This window comes from Bidens hawaiensis, unplaced genomic scaffold (genome assembly GCF_021521415.1).
Source record: "Bidens hawaiensis isolate Kalapana, Puna unplaced genomic scaffold, B.hawaiensis_p1.1 tig00040084_1, whole genome shotgun sequence".
Classification (NCBI taxonomy): Eukaryota; Viridiplantae; Streptophyta; class Magnoliopsida; order Asterales; family Asteraceae; genus Bidens; species Bidens hawaiensis.
Window position 1 is genome coordinate 96,970 of NW_027497067.1, and position 26,533 is coordinate 123,502.

At 36.6% G+C, this 26,533-nt stretch overlaps 2 protein-coding genes, 1 long non-coding RNA gene and 1 pseudogene across 11 annotated transcripts; 2 read left to right on the plus strand and 2 right to left on the minus strand.

The window, feature by feature from the left end:
- Positions 1-591: 591 nt before the first annotated feature.
- On the minus strand, positions 592-2,877 carry LOC143591825 (uncharacterized). Of its 7 annotated transcripts, none has more exons than XR_013145786.1 (4): positions 2,517-2,877; positions 1,861-2,427; positions 825-1,782; positions 592-760 (listed from the first exon to the last, which is right to left on the minus strand). It is a non-coding gene; the product is annotated as an uncharacterized LOC143591825 (long non-coding RNA). The 7 variants fall into 7 exon arrangements; XR_013145787.1 differs by having other exon boundaries at positions 825-1,615; positions 1,735-1,782; positions 1,861-2,877; XR_013145783.1 differs by having other exon boundaries at positions 825-1,313; positions 1,574-1,782; positions 1,861-2,877.
- An 11,774-nt stretch (positions 2,878-14,651) lies between these two features.
- Positions 14,652-18,338, plus strand: LOC143591823 (uncharacterized; annotated as a pseudogene). Its single transcript, XR_013145781.1, has 4 exons — positions 14,652-14,972; positions 15,769-16,218; positions 17,273-17,576; positions 17,931-18,338. The product of XR_013145781.1 is annotated as an uncharacterized LOC143591823 (transcript).
- A 703-nt stretch (positions 18,339-19,041) lies between these two features.
- On the plus strand, positions 19,042-21,529 carry LOC143591826 (grpE protein homolog 2, mitochondrial-like). Of its 2 annotated transcripts, none has more exons than XM_077071914.1 (6): positions 19,042-19,185; positions 19,809-19,959; positions 20,059-20,240; positions 20,343-20,510; positions 20,947-21,075; positions 21,158-21,529. In XM_077071914.1, the coding sequence occupies exons 1-6, from the start codon at positions 19,045-19,047 to the stop codon at positions 21,224-21,226; spliced, it is 840 nt and encodes a 279-aa protein (XP_076928029.1). In that variant the 5' UTR covers positions 19,042-19,044; the 3' UTR covers positions 21,227-21,529. The 2 variants fall into 2 exon arrangements, with proteins under 2 accessions (XP_076928029.1, XP_076928028.1); XM_077071913.1 differs by having other exon boundaries at positions 20,056-20,240; positions 21,158-21,528.
- Positions 21,530-21,879: 350 nt separating this feature from the next.
- LOC143591821 (uncharacterized) lies at positions 21,880-25,838 on the minus strand. Its single transcript, XM_077071911.1, has 3 exons — positions 25,584-25,838; positions 23,424-23,576; positions 21,880-22,301 (listed from the first exon to the last, which is right to left on the minus strand). Exons 1-3 carry the CDS (start codon positions 25,836-25,838, stop codon positions 22,134-22,136), a joined length of 576 nt encoding a protein of 191 aa, XP_076928026.1. The 3' UTR covers positions 21,880-22,133.
- Between the last annotated feature and the right edge of the window lie 695 nt (positions 25,839-26,533).

A 26,533-nucleotide genomic window follows, 5' to 3' on the forward strand; every position in this document is an offset into this window, starting at 1 on the left:
CATTAGTGATGCGCATAAATAAATTTTTAGACATCCGAAAACGACGCCTAAAGGTCTTCGGGTTCTTGTATCTCGGCGTGTCGCAGAAGTAATCCGCCATCAACCGGTTGTTGGCTTCGGCACGATCTCGTTCGATATATGTTCTTGTTGAAACGGGGGGTGGAGAGCTAATCGCACCCGTAACGGAACTCATGTACTGTGTCGCGAGTATAATCGCACTCGTAACCGCCCGTTCCTCCTCCACGTCCTCGGCTTGTTGGTCGGGCCCGAAAAACTGTTTATATATAGATGGAGGATCCATATATAGTGAATTTGGTGTAAAGGAATTTTTATAGAGTTGAAAGAGAATTTTTATAAATTTAATGAGGTTTGATTGGGGATGAAATGGTTTAATATATAGGAAATAAAATTTTTTTTTTAATTTTCCAACGGTCATTTTTTGCAACGGTCATCATCACCATTCTCAGCGTTGTATATACAACGCTTGCCAATTCAACTTCACCATAACGCAGGGGGGGGGGGGGGCGGTGTACCCCCCGCGTTTCCGTCCTCAAAGCTACACATAACGCACCCATTACGGGTGGTCTAATGTTTACATAGTCCAATATGTTATGTATTTGCAGTTGCATAAAGATTTAGCCGTTCTTCCATTAAATACAAAATGGGTTTATCTGATGGTTCTGTGTTAGGCAAAATGGGTTTATCTGATGGTTCTGTGTTAGGCAGCATCACTTGCTATCATATGACTTTCATGTTATGCCTGCAAAAAGGAGTATAGGTTACTTATATGCTTGTGAGGTGTTTTTAAAGAGGATGGGTTTTACCTGTTTATGATATTCCCAAAAAGAGTTGATTGGTAGATATTCCACCATTGTTGACTCTTTTGTCGCCTGTAATGGGGAAATAATTATGTTTAGTAAATAAATTCCTTAAAATCAAAATTCGATAAATAGCGGTGTACCGTACCGATCCCATAAGCTAAAAAAACCGTTACCAAATCGGTACCGAAATCAGTAACAGTACGGTAGCATACCGGGCTATTTTCGGTACCGTTATGGGCACCGAACTCATCTCTAGTGATCATAGTGTAAACCTATTTTTATCAAACAGAAAATATAACAGTTATGATAATTTTCCTTTTAATTGCAAGCAGATGTAACAAACATTTGTTGTATAGTGAGACAACTACTTTTTAATTTTAGGTAGCCTTGTATACTTGGTGATTGTTGTCCGTGGACTTTTTGACATCCTGCATTCGGGGTCCGTTGTCGGTATAGGTGAGTCACTTGGTGTTGTAGTAGTGTCAGGGACATCTGTTGAGGTTGTTTTGGTAATGTCAAATAGTCAGGCTTCATGGTTAGGTCGAAGGTATATGGTACCTTTATCTTTGTTAGTTACTGAAGTATTGGGCGATCGTTTAGATAAAAGCCCTAAATTGTCCTATTTTTGTATCATTTCCTTTTGTACCACAGTTGGTTTTTAGCCCAAAATGTGACCACCATAGGTGGCTCACTGTTGTAAAATGTTAGTTTCTAGCATAGTTATAAGGTGTTCGATTAAGAAGTATGTTTACCTGTCGTCTTGGAGTGTCACTTTTCTTAATATTTTGCAAGAACTGTTCAAAATGCAAGATATTGTGTCAATGCGACCCACATAATTTGCGTGTATTTGGATCATTTGTTAGCACTTATACATTGACTTTGTACGTATATGTTTTCTGTTGTGTGTTGTTACCTGCCAGCAGTTTGCATAGCTCACGACGCCCTTCTTATGTGTTGTTATCTACATGTATTTGTGAGTATCAACATTATTATTAGATAACCAATTTTATTATGGATATGGTTGACATTTTGTTCTTACACGCGAGCCGTTTAGGGATTTTCTTGCAACTGTAGTAATAAGAGTGTATGCCCAGGTTATGCCTCATGGGGAACGACATGTATCTTTGTCATTGCAGATTGTGATATAGTTGGTTAACTTGTAGCATGACTGCACTTGTACTTTGAAGTCAAAATAAGTCTCTTCTTTCGCGTTAGTGACTGCTTCAATACCGTCTCCCGGTAACAGAAGCAAATGTACTTCAATTTTCAATAATGTAAAGTGTTGAGTTGTTTTGAGTATACATGGATGTCAAACAAAACAGCAATAATGAAATCACGATGACAACTATAATAAAGTAAAACTACCAATATTATCCTTTTAGCACTACTGAATTAAAACTATAATAAACATAATGAAATCACTACTGAACTAAGATTACAATAATCAAACAGTAGTGGCTCGCATTGGTTATGTATCGATATGCTGTTTCCAAACAACCTTATTACTATATTAAAATCAAAACACAAATTATCCCAACTACTATTGTAGTAAAAGGAAAAATAACTATAACGCAAGTTACCTCAGACAACATGAATGGGGAAGAGTCTGGCAACAAATCATAATCAAAATAAGAAAGTAAAGCTGGGTAAGATGTAAGTTTCTACATGGGTTCAGTATGGCTCATTTAAGGAAACCTGGTTTGTTGGATCATTGTAGCATTCACAGTCCGAAACCCAAACCATTTTGTTCAACACATGGTTGTCGCTCTGCGCCAAAGTACCAAGTTCAGCACTGGAACATTAAATATACCTGGATATCTATTTCCCCTAATTTGCAAGAACAAAGCAATTTATGTATTTGCCCTAATTCATATGAGGATGAACAATCTGTTGACAAAGAGCTCTAATAAGTATAAGAAATCAGGTTAACAGAGAAAAACAAACCATCATAGTCCTCAATCCAACCCAAACCAAACACTCAACTATACAAAACCTGAAATTAAGATGGATCAAATTAGGGATTACTTACACAATAATTAATTGAAAACCCTAACTCTTCTGACAAAATCAAAACTCAAAACCCTAAGTAGAAAATGAAATAGCTCGTAGATCTAACACTAAACTTTCGACGAAGAAATCGTGAATCAGAATGCTGCAATCAAAGAAGACAGTTTAAATGACAATTAATCGTGACATATTCCACATCAACAACGACCTCCGGCACCATGCGGTAGGGGGTGTCTTGTAGTAAAAGACGATGATGGAAGTCAAAGATAAGAAAGAATAACCGTCACATATTTTCATCATTTGCCCTTACGTGATGGATACTTGGAGTTGTTCGTATGGAGCTATCGGGATCTCACATATGATGAACGTTTACTTAATAAGTGTAACTTGTTCCTTTGTAAAGATATGGAAAAAAAATTATTCTTTGCTTCTGTTTATAAAACACGTTGGTGTGTTTTTGAAAAGCTCATAACAATATGATTTTTCATAGACTAAAAACATACAGAGGGTGAATTTTTGTATCGGGTGGTTATCTATTATCTCTAAAGGCTATGCGTAGTGAGCGCCGATTTGGACGACTTTTGGGCGACATTGGGCGCGAACACCCCCCCCCCCCCCGGCGATATATGGGCGATTTGAGGCGGGGGCGAGGTGTTTTCATCACCTGGAAGAAGAAAATAATATTATTATTATAGTATATGTTGTGTGTATATGTATATGTATATGTATATGTATATGTATATGTATATGTATATGTATATATGTTGTGTGTGTGTATATATATATGTATATGTATATATGTTGTGTGGTTATTGTAGGGGTATGGTACTAAACCCCGTTTTACGACCCTAAATTTATTATGTTTAGCTTATTTTATTATATGGACTAATACAATGTTATTGGGCTGAGGGGGTTTTGTGGATGTAACCCTAACTGGGCTAGGCCCATTAGGGTATCATGATGGTGGCCATGAGGCTCTCTATATAAGGAGATCTCCACCTCCTTATTAACGGGGTCATGCTCAATAAGAGCCACCACCACTTTTTTGTGTCTGTAAACAAGAGATCTTTGAGATTTCTTAGCAGTCACCTCCACACCCCCGAAAAACCATTGCAGGTCTCAAGCAACCGGAGAAGAAGATCAAGACGTGGTTCGTTCATCTCGAAAATCCGTGGAAACATCGTCATGGATCAGGTCAGATTCATTTCATGCTTCGACATTGGCGCCATCCGTGGGACGGCAACGAACTACCCTTCGATCTTCCTCTCGGCTGTCAGATCTCTCCCAGGAAAAACCCAGATCTGGAAGTTTACAGAAAAAGGCTTCAAGGCTTGTTCTATCAAAGCTCAAAAAGATCCATAGATCTAAAGGAGGCTTCCAGATCTGTGCAAAAAGAAACTGCCTGATTCGAATGATCAAGTCTTCGGATCTGTGATGGTTTTAAATCCGCTCCGAGCTTCAGATCTATCTAGATCTGATTTACAGATCTAGATCTAGATTACAGACCTGGATTTTAGGTTTAAAATTGCAGATCTAACTCTTAAATTGCAGATCCAAAAATTACCAGACTTCCGCCGCCATGTATGCGCGCCCGCGGATTCTCACTCCGCAGCCATGCATGTGCCGCCGTGGGAACCACCATGTGGGTTTTGCGCAGAAGACTGCCACCACGCATGCTCGCCAGCAGGTCACCATTCCACCGACATGTGTGAGCGCCCGTGGAAACCACCGCGGAAACCACCATGTGGGTTCTGCGCAAGAGACCTCCGCCACGCACACGCGCTCGCGAGTCACCACTCCATCGCCGTGCAGGCGCGCATCAGGCCACGCGCCAAACTTAAAGGTTGGGAATCCTCATAATATCCCATATGGCTACGCGCCATACTTAAAGGTCGGGAATCCTCATAATATCCCATATGGCTACGCGCCATACTTAAAGGTCGGGAATCCTCATAATATCCCATATGGCTACGCGCCATACTTAAAGGTCGGGAATCCTCATAATATCCCATATGGCTACGCGCCATACTTAAAGGTCGGGAATCCTCATAATATCCCATATGGCTACACGCCATACTTAAAGGTTGGGAATCCTCATAATATCCCATATGGCTACACGCCATACTTAAATGTTGGGAATCCTCATAATATCCCATATGGCTACGCGCCATACTTAAAGGTTGGGAATCCTCATAAACCCATCAGGCCACGCGCCATACTTAAAGGTCGGGAATCCTCATAATATCCCATATGGCTACGCGCCATACTTAAAGGTCGGGAATCCTCATAATATCCCATATGGCTACGCGCCATACTTAAAGGTTGGGAATCCTCATAATATCCCATATGGCTACACGCCATACTTAAAGATTGGGAATCCTCATAATATCCCATATGGCTACACGCCATACTTAAAGGTTGGGAATCCTCATAATATCCCATATGGCTACGCGCCATACTTAAAGGGTGTGAATCCTCATAAACCCATCAGGCCACGCGCCAAACTTAAAGGTTGGGAATCCTCATAAACCCATCAGGCCAAGCGCCAAACTTAAAGGTTGGGAATCCTCATAAACCCATACGGCTTCGCGCCGAATACAAGACCGAACGCGGCTCCGCTCCGTTCAACATGCACACCACCATGATGCTTGAGCGCAGTCGCATATCACATGCTCATGCACCACATATGCTCATGCACCACATATGCTCACGCATCACATATGCTCACGCATATTACATATGCTTACGCATCACATGCTCACACATATCACAGTCTACGCGCACGCGCACGCAACATATGCGCATGGCGCATGACACAAAGTCTACGCGCACGCGCATGCAACATCCGCGCGTGGCGCGGGACATAAAGTCTACGCGCACGCGCATGCAATATCTGCGCGTGACGCATAACACAAAGCCAGAGCCTAAGCGCACGCGCATGCAACATCTGCGCGTGGCGCATAACACAAAGCCAGAGCCTATGCGCAAGCGACATAACAAATGAGTAGTCTAATCCCAAATCAGGATAAGGACAAACCTCATTTAGCAGCAATGAATTAGGGGACTGTCGTGGTATACCACAACCACGTTATCACAATAGAAGACATCCGAATCTTAGGACGGGAGCCTCATAATATCCCCCATGGCCACGCGCCAGCTTCATTATTATTATAGCTCGTAAGCCGCAACTCGCGCAAGCTTCATTATTATTATAGCTCGTAAGCCGCAACTCGCGCAAGCTTCATTATTATTATAGCTCGTAAGCCGCAACTCGCGCAAGCTTCATTACTATTATAGCTCGTAAGCCGCGACTCGCGCAAGCTTCATTAATATTATAGCTCGTAAGCCGCGACTCGCGCAAGCTTCATTATTATTATAGCTCGTAAGCCGCGACTCGCGCAAGCTTCATTATTATTATAGCTCGTAAGCCGCGACTCGCGCAAGCTTCATTATTATTATAGCTCGTAAGCCGCGACTCGCGCAAGCTTCATTATTATTATAGCTCGTAAGCCGCGACTCGCGCAAGCTTCATTATTATTATAGCTCGTAAGCCGCGACTCGCGCAAGCTTCATTATTATTATAGCTCGTAAGCCGCGACTCGCGCAAGCTTCATTATTATTATAGCTCGTAAGCCGCCACTCGCGCAAGCTTTATTATTCTTATAGCTCATAAGTCGCCTCGCGCGCAAGTTTTATTATTCTTATAACTCGTAAGTCGCCTCACGCGCAAGCTTTATTGTTCTTATAGCTCGTAAGTCGCCTCGCGCGCAGTTTTTATTTTTCTTATAGATCCGTAAGTCGCCTCGCGCGTAGGCTTTATTATTCTCAGATCCGTAAGTCGCCTCGCGCGCAGGCTTTATTATTCTCGTAACTCGTAAGCTGCCTCGCGCGCAAGTTATGTTACATTATTATCGAGATGCGCGCTCTACCTTTTATCAGGCCTCGCGCCACTATTGTTATGATGCGTGCTATATCTTATTCATGCGAGGGCACCATCATTATCATAAAGACCACAACATGTCACCATCATGAAGAAAACCTCCCAAAACTCAAAGACAATAAAGACAAGGCCGAAGAAAAGGGAAAAAACCGCCTCATGGCCTAGCGCCACCTCATAAAGTCCAGCGCTCCACCTAGACGCTTGCGCGCCCAGGAGCAACGCTGGACTTGGGGGGCTTGTAGGGGTATGGTACTAAACCCGGTTTTACGACCCTAAATTTATTATGTTTGGCTTATTTTATTATATGGACTAATACAATGTTATTGGGCTGAGGGGGTTTTGTGGAGGTAACCCTAACTGGGCTAGGCCCATTAGGGTACCATGATGGTGGCCATGAGGCTCTCTATATAAGGAGATCTCCACCTCCTTATTAACGGGGTCATGCTCAATAAGAGCCACCACCACTTTTTTGTGTCTGTAAACAAGAGATCTTTGAGATTTCTTAGCAGTCACCTCCACACTCCCGAAAAACCATTGCAGGTCTCAAGCAACCGGAGAAGAAGATCAAGACGTGGTTCGTTCATCTCGAAAATCCGTGGAAACATCGTCATGGATCAGGTCAGATTCATTTCATGCTTCGACAGTTATATATATATATGTATATGTATATATGTTGTGTGTGTATATATATGTATATGTATATATGTTGTGTGTGTATATGTATATGCAAAATGAATCCTAGAAACAACCCGAACCAACCGAACCACCCATTCCCTCCTTTCGGTCAACACCATGGTTCGCAAAACCAACCGAACGTGAACTTACAATGGAACCCGATGAACCTAAATCAACCGAGCTATCCGTTTCAATTTACAGACCCGAACCTAAACATGTATGCCAACCGAGCTATATGTTTTTATATATGTTTAGTTATGAATTTTTTTTAGTTATGTATTTTTTTTTGTATTTCTTTTTAATTTTAATGCATTTTTATTTAATTATTTGAAGAAATTGGTTTCTATTTGATTAGTTTAATTATAAAAAAAATAATAAAAAAAGATACTATGGGCCCAACTTGTAGCTCCTACACCATTACACCCCAAAAACAAATTCGCCATCTTTGCTGACTGGGCGCCACGTGTCACAATTCGCCCCCATTTGTAGCCCCTCCGCTACACATAGCCTAATAAAAGGCTATAAGTTTTGTCACTTGTACTTCTACATTATACCTCACTCTTTTTAACAAATTTATAATAGTTACCATTTTTAAAATTTATGCTTAAAATTCATTACTTTAATATTTACTTCCTATTTTTTTAAACATATATTATTTATAATTATCTTTTATTTTAAAATTGTTTTAAAAACTATTGTACAACCAATGTATTAATAGTGTTAAACGGGTTTATTGTTTCTTGTATACTGATTATTTATTAAATATTGTATTTTTAAGAACTATTTGTGTACTACACGGGTCACAAACTAGTATACTTGTATATGTGGTGCATTGAATCTGAACCTTTTATTTCTTTGTTGTTTTGTTATGTTTTGTTTGTACTTTTGTTAAATATATAGGTTGTTAAAAACTATATGAATAATTTCTCAAAAAATAAAACTGAATTTATTTTCATCTAACCATTATATAATTTACATTTTCAATATAATTAAAGTAATGGTGTATAAGCTTGCCAGCTTGAAAGTGGAAATACTTGATCAACAGAAAGAGTTGACATAATTGTATATGTTGGCATGGTCAGCGACCACATAATAATCCATTCAGAAATGGATCTTTCAAGAGAAATCACATGTCGCTACTTTGTCACCCACTCACCATGTTAACATGTGTCCCCAGCCCTTCTTTCTTTTCATTGAAAACAATGGTTATTTTCTATTTTAATACACTTTAAAACTTTTTTCATGATTACTTGTTTAGTTTTGAAAATTATTGAACCTAGGAAGACTCAAAACATTCTTAGGATGTATAATTGGATACTAGTGAATGAGGAAGGGTTAAGATTAAGTTGTTCAACCTATAAGAGTTTAGATTGGAAATTTGATTGGTTTAAGCTTTAATGTATGGCAAGATCTTTATTTCTATTAGAATGTTTAGCATATATTTATAAATATAAAAGGTTTGAGTTGATGTGCGAAAAGCTATATAAATATTAATTACTAATTCTTGCAATTCAACACTAAGTCTTAAATTTATAAAACCAAACAATCCTAACTAAACTTCACACAAACGACAAGTGTATCGGTCGCGTAGCAGCACAGTCTAATGGAAGTCCGGATGTCGAACACAAAGACACGTGAGAACAGCTCAGATAATTAACTCTAATCTAAGTTCTGCCTAAATAATATATTTATTTATCTTTTAATTATTTAAACTAACTAAACTTAACTAGCTTAATATAACTAACGATGAAACTTAACGGAACTAACGATAATAAGAAAACGAATCACCTAGGTAGGATGACTTAACGGTCGTAAAATGACACAGGTGCTAACATGTGGTTGAAGCCAGAGTTCTAAAGAGGGGCTAACATAGGTGACGTCGAGGAAACCGGGTCCCTGCGATCAGTTTTACCAGAAAACCCTAACAACGTCTACTTAGCTTTTAATTCACGGTTGTTATTTATGTACCCTAATGATTTATTACTTGGTCCGTGTCAAAATCACAATCCTCACCAAGGCTTGAGCTAATTACAAACCTAGGAATAGAGGGGTAATTCAATAATAAGGATAATATAACTCAACTTACAAACTGTACACCCCGCAACCGCAGCGGAAACGTAAATGGGGTGCGACAGACTCGTCTGATATCAACAGCATTGCTTATAAAGAAAACACCACTACATTAATTTACAACGTATTACATTGTTCCGAGTTTCGTTACCGTCTAGGCGTTATCACATAAGTTTTACCGATAATACATTAACATATTTAATACAAAATAAAGATCCTTAAGCTTCCACAAAATAGCACACATCATCAAGCACGTAACACTCATTCCAATTTGGGTGTACCTAGAAAGCATGTAAAGAAAACGGGTCAACTACGAATAGTTTGTGAGTTTCACTAATTTAAGTAAACGATGACAAATCATTATAATAATCATATATTAGCGATGTCATTATGCTGAGCCCACAAGTGAAACCTCTGTTAACCCAGAAACATTTCTAGTGACATATGGGGACACTGTTAACCCAGTACTGTACCCATTCTAGGGGCAATGTTAACCCAGAAACACTTCTAGTGACATATGGGGACACTGTTAACCCAGTACTGTACCCATTCTGGGGGCAATGTTAACCCAGAACACTATTGCGGAACCTTACAATATTAGCATCTCAGATAATTACCGTTTTAGTACATTTCCGTACGATTCCCGTATAATAAACAATATAAAAATACACGCAATTTCCATACGTTCAGTATGTACTTAAACATTTTGATAGGAACATGCTTTCCGCCCCGGGAAAATATTTAAAACAATTCAGTAAAAAGGGGCTCGTGAAACTCACCTTTTCGTGAGCAAATATGTAACACTGTGCACGGCTACCGGTCCGGATCTGTAATACGATCCCTAAGTCGTTACTATACAATTTCTATTAATATAACTTAAATTCGTGTTAACCGGTACGTCTGGGCACACTGTTAACCCAGTACCGTACACGATCCGGGGACAATGTTAACCCCGAAACACTTCTCAGGACTTAGATTGTGATATCATTTAGAGTTCTTTAGTCAAAACTACTATTAGTTTGTTTTCCCGTTTTGCGTGCCTAGCACGGTTATCCGTTTTTATGTTTTCAAAATTGAGTTTGGTCACACACGACCCGAAAATAGTTGTTACTGATATTTTAATTAAAGTGGTGAAATTAGAGCTCGGTTTAGACACCCCGTTTGGCCGCGGGGCCCGTTTCCGTCTTTAATACACCGGAAACTGCTAAATCGGGTAAAATTACCCAAATCATCCGAATTATTTTCGGATGATTTATTTTTACTTGATTAACTTAGTTTCATGAAAATAGTCCATTTTTAGGGTTTTTATACACAGTCAGCTCGCTTAGGCGAACTTTGCCGGTTTACGCGTTTTAAGCTTTAAAAGTTTGTTTTTATTTTCTTTTTAGCACAAATAATTATCCGTTTAGTCTCGGATCTTGAAATTTTGAACAAATCACTTTTTGACAGTGGGGAGTTTTATAAAATTATTTCCAAAATTAAACTTTATATTTAACATTTATTTATCTATTTTTAAACGTCATTTAAACACTAAATATGTCGAAAATATCAAACGACCTTAGAAAAATCCCAAATTTTTCCTGGATGGCCCCTGCCATCCCCAAAGTCCCCTGTAATTTTTCCAGAACCAAAATCTCATTTTACATGCCATTTTCACTAAAACCGAGCTAGAAAACCCTAGAACTCGTTTTACCGAAAAGCCTACTTAGACTTCTCCAACGGATCTGAAATTTTTTGTGTGACTTTTATATGTTATAAAAAGCTTATCTGGAATTTTCCAGAATTTTTCATGATGTTTAACTATTTTTCACCATTTTTAGCCAAAACCGAGCATTAAATTCACCAAATATTCATCCTTTGTCCAAAAATTACCAAATTTTCACAGATCTCATATTTTCATGTGTAGATCATCTCTGTGAAATTTCATGACCCAACTCTAAACACACCACAATCTGTCCAAAATATAAATCTCATACAAAAACCGAACTACCTTGTGTTTCTAGCTTCAAATCGCAAAGATTTCGCTTTCAAGCCTTTGCTAACAACTAGATACAACACCTACAAGCACAACAACACCACACCAAGCAAGTTACACCCACAATCAAGCCATTTCTTTCATGGTTTCGGTTATGATATAAAAAACAAAGATTTAACCGTAAAAATTCGTTTTTGGCTCGTTTAACTCCTTTCTTGGACCAAGATCCTTTGTATAACTTGTATACATCACTTGACCATGCAAGAATCGGTTTCATCTCGGGTTTTCACCCATTTTTCACTTGAAACCTCATGTTCTTGCAACTAACTCGAGATCTATGAATTAGCCATTACAATCATGCTTTTACCTTGTGATTCTTGTTACAAATTAAAGATTTCTTGGATGTTTGAAGAGGTTCAAGGAATTGATGTAAGAAAAAAAAAGAAATGAAAACTAAGGGGTTATCCCCCTAGACCGATCGGTCTTCATAAGGGTGTGGGGTGGGGCCCATACCTCCATTCTTGGCCACACATTCAGATTACGTAATCTGGATAATGTTGTGGATAATCTGGTTCAGTTCGTTTTTCGGTTAAATGTTTAATTTCGCTTAAAACGAGGCTAAAACGGTCGTTTTTCGGCTTAAAAATAAAATTTATATAAAACCGATTTAAAACTTTAAAAACTTGAACCATGACATTTATTTACTTGAAACATCATATTATTAATAATTGTGCATCTTTTTTGGCTTGATCGATCATCTCTTGCTTGGTTTGGTATAAAAGATTTCGTTTAACGTACCAACGTACCATTAAATCGAAATTCTTTTCTGTGCTTTATTTCACTTATCCCGAAGCTTTAATACTTCGTAAACATCACTAAACATTATATATTTCGTCTATAATGTAATCCCCGATTCATTCGGGCGTCAATCGGTTAACCGTACTTCCAATACGATTAACTGTATAATCGAGTATAATTCGTACCGTGAATCATACATACTCGTATAAATTCATATATTCAGTATTAAATGACACATAAATAGTATATATCGGCTAGGGTATACCTGAATTTGCCGGAATCGTTACACAAACTAACCTAGTCGATAGCTAGAAAACCGTACGTGGTCTCGCAGCGGATAACTAAATCAACTAAAGCCATGAAATAAACTAACCCCTAAGGTTTTGGTCCAACTAAAAGGGGATGATCCTACTGACCTAAATGATTCAAGAAACACAAACCCTAATGGCACGCGTCTACCACAATCAATCAACACACTCAGTATTAGCCGAACTAGCAATTAACGACTACACGAAACAAATTCATGCAATAATCAACTACTCGGGGCTCATGCAACCTAAAATACATATAATGGTAGCAAGGTTCATGGAATAGTATCACAAATTACGAATTTACAATAACTAAACAATCAAACACGAAATTAGCACCGAACAGTGATAAATCAACCGTTAAACATCAAAACTAGGTGATTCAAGCAAGTTTAGCCAAGCATAATGAATGAACAACAGATAAAATAGATAAATATGATAAACTTGTTCATTAGAATCTGATTACAACTTGTTTGAATGTCTAAAACTCAAAAACGAACTCACAATCGTTAAAATAATCAAAACCGACAACCGTGTGATGAAATAACGAACTGGCTCCTCCTCCTCCTTGGTTTCTCCCTTAGAACAGGTGTGAGATAGCTGAAAACTTCAATTAAATCGTTCATAGGGTTTTAAGGTTTATATATATGTGTTTAAACACCTCTTTCCTAATATAAAATATGTTAAAACAAACCCACAAGGCTCACTAGAAGACAAAATAGACGTGGTAGCTGATTCTTGAACATTCTTGGCAACCTTGGGGACATGTGGGACGTTGCATAGCGTGGGCATGGATGACTCACCTGGTTGCGTAGCGCGGCCAGGTCCTGGGTGCTCGTTTCTTCGTTTTCTGACTCGTTTATCTTCAAACGCGCATACCGGCTTCATCTGAATCCCGTTTGAGCTGATTCTTTCTTCATTAAACTCGTTTTTTCTCTCTCTTCAACATGGGACCTATCATATACACAAACATTTTAATTTCATGCAAGAACAAGTTATATTCGTTAACGGTTTACGCACAAAACAACACAAAAACGGGATAAAACGCTATGTGTTTTGCAACACATCATTTGAGTTGAGTTATAGTATTTATTTTTGAGTTCATATGGATCAAACTAAGATTATGTAACATGTCAATTAAAGACTTATAATGAGTCAAAGTAAGTTACGCCTATAAAATTTGCTAACTTACATGCCCATATGGTTCAACACCACTCATAATTCATAACCATTGTATGTTGCCTTTACCTACTCTCATTAAAAATGTCACTAGCACTCTCAAATCATAGTTGTTGCCACCACCACGCCTCCCACCATCACACTTACCTCCACCCACCCTTTAACAGCCATCACCATTTTTCACTACTCTTAACACCACTGCCTCCACCTCCCACACCTCGTAGTTGATGCGCACACTGTTATCATGACGTCACCTTCACCACCACACTAATCATTGCTTGTACTTGCATCTTTCATTACTAGCAGCCGCAAAAGTAAATTATAGCTAATGATCCATTTATAATACTTTTATGTAAACAACTCAATTTCAAGTTGATCTTATTTCATGTAGAAACTTTATATCAACTATAACCAACTTTGACATATTCTGTTACCATGTTTTGATTTGAAACCCCTTTGACCTGTTACTGCTCCCTCAGTATATAAAGTTCATCTTGACCTTAATTATCAAATTTCAATTACGCTTTTGTCTTCCAGAGTAAAGGCCAAGGTTCAAAATTTGGCATAAGAGTAAGTTATGTTTCAAAATAATTTAAAAGTAAAAGTTGAACGAGACAAGTGTGTAACCGTTTATAATAAGAAAAAAGGAATGAACCTCAATGAAATTCAGCCACTTGATTGAAAGTCTTAACAAACCAACCTCAAGCAAATATACTTTACTTAGTAAGCCACTCAAATCGCTACACACTACTAATTACTTTATTCTAAAAAACAGAATATAAAAATAAATATCACATAAACAATTAATATTGCAAGTTGACGTGTACATATAAATAAAAACTAAAAAGTTATAAAAAACCACAACTCCTCCCTTGATCATGGAACAACAACAAAAGCTACCTCTCATCTCCAGCCGTAAAAACATCCAGCGTACAGCCTCCCACTCGTACGACGAGCTCCACAGTTTCCGGACATGGCTGCAGTGGATGTGCGTTGACCAGTCAAACATATTGACATCAGCTCTCTCGTGGCTTCGCCTTCACCTTCGTGGTTTCCGGCCTGTCTCACTTCTTTCTGGCAGGCCCTACGACACGCTGTCGCAGTTCGTGAGGGTGTATGGGCTAAGGAGGTTCCTCTTCTTTGATAAGCTGTGTGATGAGAGTGAGATCGTACGGAAGGGATATACTGCTCAACTCAATGTATGCACTTAATACTTACTACTCTCTTTCTGATTTCTGCTGTGGTTTATGTTTGTTTGTGGATTTTGATATGACTTTATTTGAATTATGTTTTTATCTTCTTTTTTTTTTTTTGGGTTAAAATTTTAAATTAATGAAAGAAATGAAAATGTTTTTTTTTTCCTTTTTGTCGGGATGGAGATGTCTTTCAATTACTCTTACCGTATGGTTAGTTCAGTTTCAGTTTTTTTTTTTTTTGGTTTTTATAGTTAGGATTTATAATTTTTGGGTAAAGGGTGCTTTAAAGTAATGAATTTGGCATTTGGGACTTTAATTTTGGTTTAAGTGTTTTTTGTTAATTAGTGATTAATTGATTATTTGGTGTTGTAGGACTCTCCGGGCGCTAGCCGAACGGTGGGGTAGGGACCAGCTAATAATCGGGATTAATCGTATTGGATTTTATATGCAATTTTACAAATATATATATATATATATATACCCATTTTATATATGAATTTTTCGAGACAGAACAACATGGAATTTGTCTAGTGTCACAAAAAATTCTTTGCCTGTTTGTTATCACCAATTCTGTATATTGTAGGTTCATTATTCTGCTGTATAGTTTTAGAAGTTTACTTTATTTCATAGTAATTTGTTGATTTTAGAATAAATTTATGCTTTGACTTTTACTGAAATCTGAATAAAGTAAACAAAAATACAACCTATTTCTGTTACTGAACAGAAACTGGTTGTCATTTTATCTACTCATGTTTTATCATCAAAACAACTCTTAACTGTTACAATTATATAACTGCAGAGATCACTCAAAATCCTCTCAATATTCGTCATCCCGTGTTTCACAGCCGAGAGCGCGTACAAAATCTGGTGGTACAGTTCAGGCGCCACTGCGATCCCATTTCTAGGCAATGTAATAATAAGTGACACATTCGCATGCATTTTGGAACTGTGTTCGTGGCTCTACAGAACCGTTGTGTTCTTCCTTGTTTGTGTTCTGTTTCGGCTCATTTGTTACCTGCAAATTCTCTGTCTGAAAGATTTTGCTAAGGTGTTTCAAGTGGACTCGGATGTGGAGTCTGTCTTAAGGGAGCATTTGAGAATTAGAAGGCATTTGAAGATTATTAGTCATCGGTATCGAGTGTTTATATTGTTGGCGCTTATTTTGGTTACAGTTAGTCAGCTTGCATCGCTTCTTAATACCACTCGACGCAGCGCGGAGATCAGTATTTTTAAATCTGGTGAACTTGCAGTAAGTGTCTCACTGCCTCTGTGGCTTTGGCTTTTTATACAAAAAAATTCTACAAGTGGTGAAATGGTGGGCTGGCAGCGGGTCAATGGCTTGACTTTAAGCACTTTCTGACCATTTTTGGAAACACCCGTCTACATAGGGGTGTTCATAAACTGTTGAAACCGACTGAACAGTTGAAAAGAATGAAAGTTGGTCGGTTTGAAATGTACACGGTTTGGTTTATGGTTTATAATTTTGGACCGACAGTGTAAACCGAACCGGCTGTTTAAAGTTTGTTATTTTAACTTTTTTTCACATTAAAAAATATATAGTTATTTTTATATATTATATTTATGAACAATCTTTATATTTTTTTTAAAGCTAATAAACATAAAATGAAAGCTAATATAAATTAGCTTATGAAAAATTTTTTGTTGCCTAAAACCACTAAACCATCGTAAGCGAAATTCGCCCGGTCTTGCCAGTTTGGAATTTATACGGCCCGGTGTACTGTACGGTTTTGAACTTGGAACCAATTTTCTAGCATTTATTATTATATTTTTCATATAAGAAATATTATTATATTCATGGACAATCCTTATATTTTATAACATTAATACAAAATTATGCTTTTGAGAAATGTAACTTTTTTTCTGTCTAAAAGTCTAAAACCGCTAAACCGTCAATCCCTAAAAGCGTGAAACCCCGTCGGTTCAGTGTGTGGTTCTGCCCAAAATTTTTGTCAAAACCAGCTGAATCGAATTGGACCGTGAACACCCCTACGCTTACATAAAACAAAAAAAAAGTTGAACGTTGGTATCAACTTTTACAGGTTCGTTTCTTAATTTTTGGTTTTGCATACCTGCAAATCCAAGACCGAACCGGAAATTTATTTTTTGAAAAAAACATAAAACCGGTTAAGTTTTTTTTAGCTTGGTGATCTATGTCGGTCTTTTTGGTTTCATAGACACGCCAGTCAAAAAGTTGGAAGTCAGTTACCCAATTATTAAAACTGTTGTTGGGAATTTAGGATTTGCCTTAAAACTTGATGTTTCCGTTTCTTGTGTTATTGCAGTTGGTTTCTGTAAGCCTGCTTGCAGGCTTAATGATACTACTGAGAAGCGCGACGAGGATCACTCACAAGGCGCAAGGCGTGACATGTCTGGCTGCCAAGTGGCACGTGTGTGCAACAATTGATGCTTTTGAGTCACCCGAAGCCGACACCGAGACCCCAACAGTTGGCAGTCAGGTGTTCCCAGGTGAAGCATCATCATCCGACTATGATGATGCCGGCAGTGAAGAAGATGAGTTGGATAATACTAAACTCATACCCGCGTATGCTTATAGCACCATCTCTTTCCAAAAAAGGCAAGCTTTAGGTAAGTTTGACTGACTTTTTAACAATTGTTTCAGTTTTCACCTGTTTGATTTTGAACGGGTCGAATGGTGTGGTTAAAAAGTTCGGTCAAATAGGTCGATAGACGCCCAAAAGCTTTGGCTTAAAGTAAACTGTCTTATTATTAGTACAATAATATATTTTTTTAATCATTATTTTATATTTAACACAGATTATTCAATGTAAAGAATTCGTAAAAAGTGTTTTGGGCCAACCCACCAGACTCGGCCCGTTACTTACGGTCTAAAACGGGCCAAAGAGGCTCGTTCTCCCACCTGAATAGCAAGCAATCTGTTTTGTACCCAAATATTAATAATAATAATAATTCTGTTTGCAGTGACATATTTTGAGAACAACAGAGCCGGGATAACAGTATTCGGGTTTATGCTGGATAGAACTTCACTGCACACCATAGTGACAATAGAGCTGTCACTCGTCTTGTGGTTACTTGGAAAAACCATTGGTATTTCTTGAGAAAATCAGCATAATTATGGAACAAAGAACACAACCATTTGGTTATTTTCGCGGGTTAGTTAACAGTTAACATTAATGCCTGCCTACAACTACATACACACCGCATTGCATGAGAGTGTACATCGAAGGGCTGAAAAGAATTTGAAGGGGATTTGTTTCTTTTTACACTTGATTTGTTTATTTATTGTTTTAACTTGTTCACCGATTAAACATTTAAATTCGATTGTAATATAGTATTACATATCATGTGCAGCTGATGATGGTTGTGTCATTATGTGTTTGATTTATCAATCAATTAATGTAAAACACACCATTTCTCCTCCATGTGAGATTAACTTAAGAAAACCATTTTTTCAGTTTAAAGCTTTGTGTGCAAGAGTAATTTTTAGGAACAACACAGTCCCAATCCCAAGTCAGAAGTTTGGCCACGAATCAATTCTAGTTTCAAACAACTTCCATTCTTCCAAATCCTTAATTCAGCCACTCACTTTTTTTTTTTTTTTTTTTAATTTACTTTGTTACTTTTGCTACATTAACTATTAAATTATTATTGTTATTACTAGTGGATTCAATTATTTGATATATTAGTTAAGTTTATCACCAGAGTAGATTTGAACCCTCTTCTTTTTTAAAAGGTAAAACCTTATTTAACTTTCCGATATCATTAGGCTAAAAGTTGTTCGGTTTATCTGGTTTTAAATATATCGGTTCGGTTCATGATTCTTAATAGTTTATAATCTGAAACTTGGAATTGGCCGTATAAACTGAACTGTATTGAAAAAAAATTTTCATTTTTAAACCGCCCAAAACCGAACCGGAAAAAATAGAAGAAAAAAAAAATATATAGAACATCCGGGTTCTCATATCTATTTCTATTTCTATTTGTATTTCTTAGCTTTCTCCCCAAGGCACCAAAACCCCCTAAAACCCTAAACTCTTGTTATCTTCCCCAAAACCCTATTATCCTGTTGATTGATATGGTAGTTGCCAGGATGACCTCGCGGCTGGCCAGAACCTTCGTTAATTGCTACCGGACCTCTATAATGCACCGTGCCGGACCTCCCGCCAATTCTATCCTTCGTAATCACTTTCACTCCATTTCTCATTCACGAAACAAGGTAATTCATTCACTCTTGCATGATTCATGGATACCTGCTAGGGTTTGTTTGTTTGTTTGTTTGTTTTTTAAATTGGATTGAAGCATCATAATTTTTAGGTTGTGAGTTTGATGCGTGTTGTTCTAGATTTGATATTCCAATGTAAAATATGAAGCGCTGTTGTAAACCCCCCCAGCTGGCGATTAATCGGATTGGAATGTGATTTTTTCAACTTTTATACACACACATTTTTGTATCTAATTTTTCAAGATCATTTTTTTGGTTGCTTTTTTACAAATCTCAGCATTTTGAAACTTTGTTTGTTGGTTAAAACATGAATAGGTCGATGCCAATGCTTAAAACTCGGGTTAAAAACCAAAGGACCGATTTGGACAGATTTTTGGGTTCAATTACATGAAGGCTGTTAATCCCAATTTTTACAGCATTCTATTGAAGGCTGTCAAGACTTTAAAAATTTCTCATATTCCGATGTTCAACACAGAACCAATTAATTTATATGTATTGCTTTAAATCAAATGTCATACCGATGATGCATTTTAACACTCATTTCATTTGGTGTTCCATCAATATTGATCATCTTACTTTTGGTTTGATAGGATTAACTTTTTTACTCGTGTTTGCAGATGATAACTGGTCAAATTTCGTTATTACATACATCTGCTCTCAATTCATTCAATTTTCAAAGATTCGGGATCTCATCATCTGCATCTCCACATTCCCCAACTTCTGAAAATGAAGCAGACGAAAACACAGATTCTGATGACAAAGGACAAGGTTTGTTTTAGATCCCAAGTCAATAATATAGTAAATGTTTTAACATATTTTTAGGATTATTACAAACTAAATTATGATTTTTCTTGTCACATTTAGTAGAGGAAGATTTGACAATGGAGGATCTGATTAAATTAGTGACCGACAAGGATGACCTGTTGAAGACAAAACAAGAAGAAATTGAGAAAATGAAAGATAAAGTTCTTCGGGCGTATGCAGATACGGAAAACATCATGGACAGGACAAAACGAGAGTCCGAGAACTCTAAAAAGTTTGCAATTCAGGTTGGATGATTGGATATTCTGAAGAACTATATTATGCTTTTTTGTTAGAAATATATTTCATGTTTTTACAATTTGTGTTTTATGCATTCTATGATGGTGCAGAGTTTTGCCAAGAGTTTACTGGATGTTGCAGATAATTTGGATAGGGCTTCTTCGGTTGTAAAAGAGAGTTTTGCTAAGATTGATGCAGCTAATGATACTTCTGGAGCCGTTCCTCTTTTGAAAACGCTTCTAGAAGGCGTTGAGATGACTGAAAAACAGCTAGCAGAGGTAACAGAGCATATTTTTTTATAGTTGTTACACCTTTTGTATTTATTGTTTTAAATAATAGACGGCTTAGTACTACATAACAGTGTAACACCAACATACACTCATGTATGCTTGAAAAGTCCTTCAACCTAGTTTTAGCTTAGCAACAGAGTTCTTAAACTCGTCAAAAATACATGAAAAAGTATATTAACCTAATTTTTGGATATATTAAAGTTTCTAAACTTGTCTTAGTGTTTCATACTTGTTAAAAAAGTTTTAATAATAACATGCTACATTTTTGAAAGGTCACAATTTGATATAATTGACAAGTTTAGTTACTGTGATTTACTAAATAAATTAGGTGTTTTATGGTATTTGCTCACAATTAGTATAATAAGTATGAATGCAAAACTAATGCTTTGTTATAAAGAAATTTAAAAGGTTTGTTCATTTCCAGGTTTTCAAGAAATTTGGAGTGGAGAAATATGATCCGTTAAATGAGGAGTTTGACCCAAACAGACACAATGCAGTGTTTCAAGTACCAGATGAGACCAAGTCTCCTGATACTGTTGCAGTTGTTCTCAAGGTATTAAACCAAACAAAATTTGTTAAAAAACAATTTTATTATGTTGATTTTAATTTTGACTTTTTTAAACAAAAATTTACAGGCAGGATATATGCTCCATGATCGAATTATACGACCTGCTGAAGTTGGTGTGACCATAAAGGCAGGATAAAGTAACAAATGTTGGGTTGATTGTGTTACCTCCTACTGATGCTGTTAGAGGATTTTTTTTTTTTTTTTTTTAACATTTTGTGGTTTTAGGATCGGGATAACTTCTCCCCGAGGAAAAAGTATTTTAATAACTTCATTTTTGTATAACTATAATAAAGTATGGTTACATAGACTCCTGAGTTTCAGTATGACTGTATGTGGGTATAGGGTACAGATATCTTTTCCGTTGCTTAAGTCGGAGTTCTATGGTGGGTTGAAACGAGTCCTTAATAAGCTGGAGTGTTGTTTAAAGGTTTGGTTTATTTTTTGATGACCAACCAAGCTGTTTGGATCGGTTAGACAGGTAGTTTTTAGCTAAAACATGCTTGATGAGTATTAAAATTGGTAAACTTGTGATCACAAAAATGAAAACAATGCTATTTTCTTTTATCAACATAGACGGTCAGGCATACTTACTGATTTGTAAAATCTGGCTATTCGCTAACATAATGGGCGGTTAATATACATACATTGATCCGAGGCTGCAGTTAATTTATATACGTTTATCTGAAATCTAGCCCGTCGAGTAATTTCCTTTTTAGAAAGATCCAAACACTTAAAAAGGGATATGATTAACTCAAAAGGCGACTTTCAAACCGTTGTGATTTGAGATCATTTGATGTAAAACACAACCAAACCGACCAACCATGGAATGAAATCACAAACTTTTCCATTTCGTTCACACCCCCTAATACACACACATAACGAAGATACGAGAGAACTAGGGGCTTGGTTATTAAACCTAAAGCATAAATACGATACTATCTACACCAAAATTAAGGGTTAATTACACGACACTAAGGTTGCACCATAACCACATACACCTACAGGTAGATCATAACTTCATAAGATAACGGTGACAGAAAGCTTCAAGATGCAAAACCCTTCTGTGCAGCATTTACCCAATCCGCCGCCTTGTCCTTGCCGGCACCACCTAAATCATGGTCTTCATCATCATCATCATCATCCTCGCCGTCACCATCGTCGTCACCGGTATCCAAATCCATGGGGCGGTTGTTCAAGTCTTTGGTGGCGACCTGCAGATTTCAAATTTAGATGCATGCTTTATATGCTTAAAACCATGATTTCTATGTATGTGCATATGGTAATGCACCCAGCAAAAGAATGACTTTTGGGTCTAAACGAGCCAAGTCAGTTGAACTGGAATAACATTTTGTCCAAAAAAGTTGTTTTCTAAAATAATAGTCAGCGTCTTACAGATTTAAGATCTGAATAACATCCAATCTATACTTAATGACTAAGTAACTGGCTGCAGCTCGTATCGCAATTCTATGAGCCCAAGATTCTCTTTTCCTCCTCTTTTAGCTCATCCCTTCCTATTCTATTTCTTAATTAAAAAAAGTAGATAAATATAAAAGCTAGTAATCAATCATATCTAATCTCAAAATATCGTTTTATTATTCCTAAATTTTCATTACTAACTATTTAATATTTCCTTTATTCAATCCGTGTAAATACATGGACTTCTAACCAAGATTTTTTCAAAAAAATTGGTTTTAGATGGTTTTACGTCTTCAAAATACTCTACTTTCTACCCCTTTGATCTATTTCCTTAAGCCAGCCTTTTGATTTTAAATTTTAACAGTTTTACCCATTTGACCATTTACTCATTTAGACATAAAACATAACCTAAGCAAGCCGTCTTTATAAGTAAAGGGAATTTTCAATCTGAAATTAACCAAGTTTCTCTATTATTAGACTGAAGTTGCTCAAATTTGTTTCTAACTAAAAAAACAATCCAAGTTTCATATTGTTGCAATTTAAATATCAAAATTAAGTGACCTAAATGGAACAGATATTAAATTTGGTTACTAGTTACTAATTATTCTTTTCAGGTTTAACCAGAAGTAAGGGATAATCATGAACAAAAAAAAGTAAGTAAATTAAACCAAGTTTCATAGTTGTTCCCATTTAAGCCATTCAGTTTAAACATTTATGAAAAATTTCACAAAAGTAGAAAAATGTTTAAACGTTATTGGCGTTTATAGTTGCAAAAACATACGAGGACTTTATTGTAGCAATATTGACACTTGGTTACTATTTCATAGCCAGTGATCACAATAACAGCCGTGCTGCTTAGGATAAAAAAAAGTTGGTAAGTATGAACATTAATAAGTATGCTATTTCCACTTCATTACCTGCGGTTTTGCTGCAAGAACATTGTCAGCACTCTTTTCATTATCATCATTCTCTGAAGTTCCTTGAGCAGCAGATTGGCTAGTCTTGCTTCCTTCTTTGACATCAATATCAGACTTTTCAGCTTCCTTTTTCTTACTTTCAAACACAACAATCTGCACAAGTAATTACCAAATTTATTAGTTATTACACATAATATAAAAAGTGGCATTGATCATTTCCAGGATTAGGGTAAATTGTATGCATTAATAAATAACTTAGCAATAGCTACTGTCACTAAAAAACATATACAAAAAGGCATTGTCAGCATCTGCTTTATGTTTGAATTTGAATCATATTCTCCACTGAAAAAAGCCCTTTTTTTTACAAAATGAAACAAGGAATAACTGTTTTATTAAGATGATTCGCACTTTCCAGTGTACTTGGTACGTTGAAAAAGCAAAGGAATCCACACATTTAGTGGCCAAAACAGAGCAGCATCCTAGGTTAAAGAATCCAAAATCCACTAAACTATCATGTTGTCCTATAGTCAGAGTATGGATTTTAATGTATTTTAGGGTAAACAGAATAAAAATCAGATTTCTAGACATTGGTAACCTTAATAGTCAGACTATGGATTTTAATGTATTTTAATGTTTATTCAATGTTCCACTAAAGTTACACAAAATTTTTATAACTATAAAACCACACAAGTTTCATTATTGTTCCACTGTTTTAAATTTTTTTATAAATGCTAAAATTAAGTGACTTAAATGGACATTTACCAAACTTGATTACTACCTAAAAAAACCAAGTTTCATAATTGTTCCATATGGTCATTCAACTTAAAATATTATGAAAAAATTCACAGCAATGGAACAATATTGAACCTAGGGTGGTTTTTATAATTAGAAAAAAAATATTAAGTGGATGTAGTGTAAGCTGAAACAATACTGAAAATTGGTTACTATCTCATGGTGAAAACTTTGGGTGATGTGGCTTCAAGAATTTTGGCATCAAAGATAAGATTACAAAAGTTACAAAACGTACGAATTCAATATTTACCATAAACTTTAGTTATCACTACTGATTCGAAGGAATTTAATCAAATGAACACGTGACAATATAAATTAAATAAAATGTGAGATTATAATCCTAACGACTCCTATATAATCTAAACACTTCCAAAGGATTCAACTAGATTACCAGTTTACAATACTAATTACTCATTTATGCATGCAATCAAGAATCTATAAAATGAAACTCGAGGATACATAACTAAGGCATAGAGCAACTCAACTTGTTTTCCAAACATAGCTAATCAATTTAAACTAGGGATGAGAAGTGGTGGATCCAAGATTTTTTTTACCTATGGTTTCACCTTTTTTCGGTGTTCAAATTTTGCGCAATCAAAAGTTAAATTTTTCGGGCCGAACGGGTCTTGTGGGAGAATATCATAATGTGATATCATAATAAAACAATATGTTAATTTAAAAAACACGTAAAAAAACTGCAAGGCCATTAAAAAAGGAAGAGAAAAAAAAATAATTACAGTCGATGGGATGCGGAGGCGTGATGTGCGAATAGGTATGGAAGTGTTCTTTTAGCTATTTAAAACCCCAACTGATGACACAGTGATGGTGTACCAAAAAGAAATAAAGCGGTTATTGGTTATTTTTTGTACCCTCAGTTAACTGAAATTAACCGAACTGAACCAAATCAATGATACTTTTGTATAATTTTAGCATTTATACCTCCGTTTCATGTTTTATAGCACTATTTCATCTATTCATACCTCTATTTCATGTATTTCTAAGTAAAAGTTTAGCCCAAGTTTGATTCCGGTTATCAACCCTAAAATAACCGAATAAACCGAACCAGAAAAACTGATTGTGGTGGGGAGGTCGACCGGCCCATCATCCTAGTAGGCCTGGATATTTTTTAAAGTTTAAACCCGAATAACCAACCAATTCATTTGAGCCATTTTCAATTAAAAACAATTGCACCGCCCAAATCACAATCAATAATAACCCAATGGAATAATTTAATAAAAAAAAAAACTGTTATTACTAAAGGCCCAATTTTTACAGCCCAAAAACTTGTAACGATAATCAAACAACTTTTAAACTATTTCAGTTGTTAGCTACACAAACCCTAGAAACCCTAACTAAAGTTGGACTCACCGGCGCATACCGAAGCTTCCTCCTCGGCCGCTCTTCTCCCGCTACGGCCTCCGAGTCTTCTCCGGCCGGAACCGGGGTCCACCTTCGAATCCGTACAGTGGAACCATTGTTGTTGGTATTAGAATTTGGCTTATAAGAAGTGTTGGAGGAGACATGGACCCACTGCTTCTGCCACCGTCTGACTGGACCGGTGAAGACCGGAGCTGAGCCGTAGCGGGAGGACTGGCGGCCGGTTCGTGAACCGATACCTTCCATAGAGTGAGAGAGTGTAATGTAATGAAGAGACTACTACTTTTTCAGGTTCAGATATAACTGGTGGAGTATGTTTGTTTGTTTGTAATTCGTATAGGGCTATACGATCATATAGTACTTGAATAATGTCAGTTTGTGTCTGATACTTGTCGGTCATTGTTTGTAGTGCCTTGTATAACCCTATATGGGCTATATAGACAATTATGTTGACTTAATTTTTTTACAATCATATATTTATGTGATTTATGACTTTAACATCATATGTAACAATCATTCAAATAAATTATCTAAATTGCACCTTTTTTTAACAATTTTAGCCGCTCTCTTTTTCGACTATTTCATGTTTTGTTTCACTTGTATATAATTATGTTTATATTGATAAATTGAATGATATTATATTTTATAATAAAATAAATTGTTTATTAAAATTTACGTGGAAGGGGATAACGGTTCTTGATAGTAAGCTTGTTGAGCTCACGATAATCGATACACATACGAAGAGTACCGGGTGCGCCCCATGGAGACGAACTCGGACGAATAAAACCCTTGTCTGTAAGTTCTTGGATTTGGTTGGAGAGTTCTTGCATTTCGGAAGGTACAAGACGGTAAGGTGTCTTGGCTACGGGGTTTGCTCCGGGTACGAGATCAATACGGAACTCCACTTGACGAATGGGAGGGAGTCCGGAAACGTCATCGGG

What these genes read in the sequence shown, in the direction of transcription:
- LOC143591826 (XM_077071913.1), top strand. Translation starts at nt 19,045, where the DNA reads ATGGTAGTTGCCAGGATGACCTCGCGGCTGGCCAGAACCTTCGTTAAT. An exon ending in CTAAAAAGTTTGCAATTCAG is followed by an intron (nt 20,241 to 20,342) that starts GTTGGATGATTG and finishes ATGATGGTGCAG; the next exon opens with AGTTTTGCCAAGAGTTTACT. An exon ending in CTGTTGCAGTTGTTCTCAAG is followed by an intron (nt 21,076 to 21,157) that starts GTATTAAACCAA and finishes AAAAATTTACAG; the next exon opens with GCAGGATATATGCTCCATGA.
- LOC143591821 (XM_077071911.1), bottom strand. Translation starts at nt 25,838, where the DNA reads ATGGAAGGTATCGGTTCACGAACCGGCCGCCAGTCCTCCCGCTACGGC. An exon ending in GGAAGCTTCGGTATGCGCCG is followed by an intron (nt 23,577 to 25,583) that starts GTGAGTCCAACT and finishes TTACTTGTGCAG; the next exon opens with ATTGTTGTGTTTGAAAGTAA. An exon ending in TTCTTGCAGCAAAACCGCAG is followed by an intron (nt 22,302 to 23,423) that starts GTAATGAAGTGG and finishes TGAAATCTGCAG; the next exon opens with GTCGCCACCAAAGACTTGAA.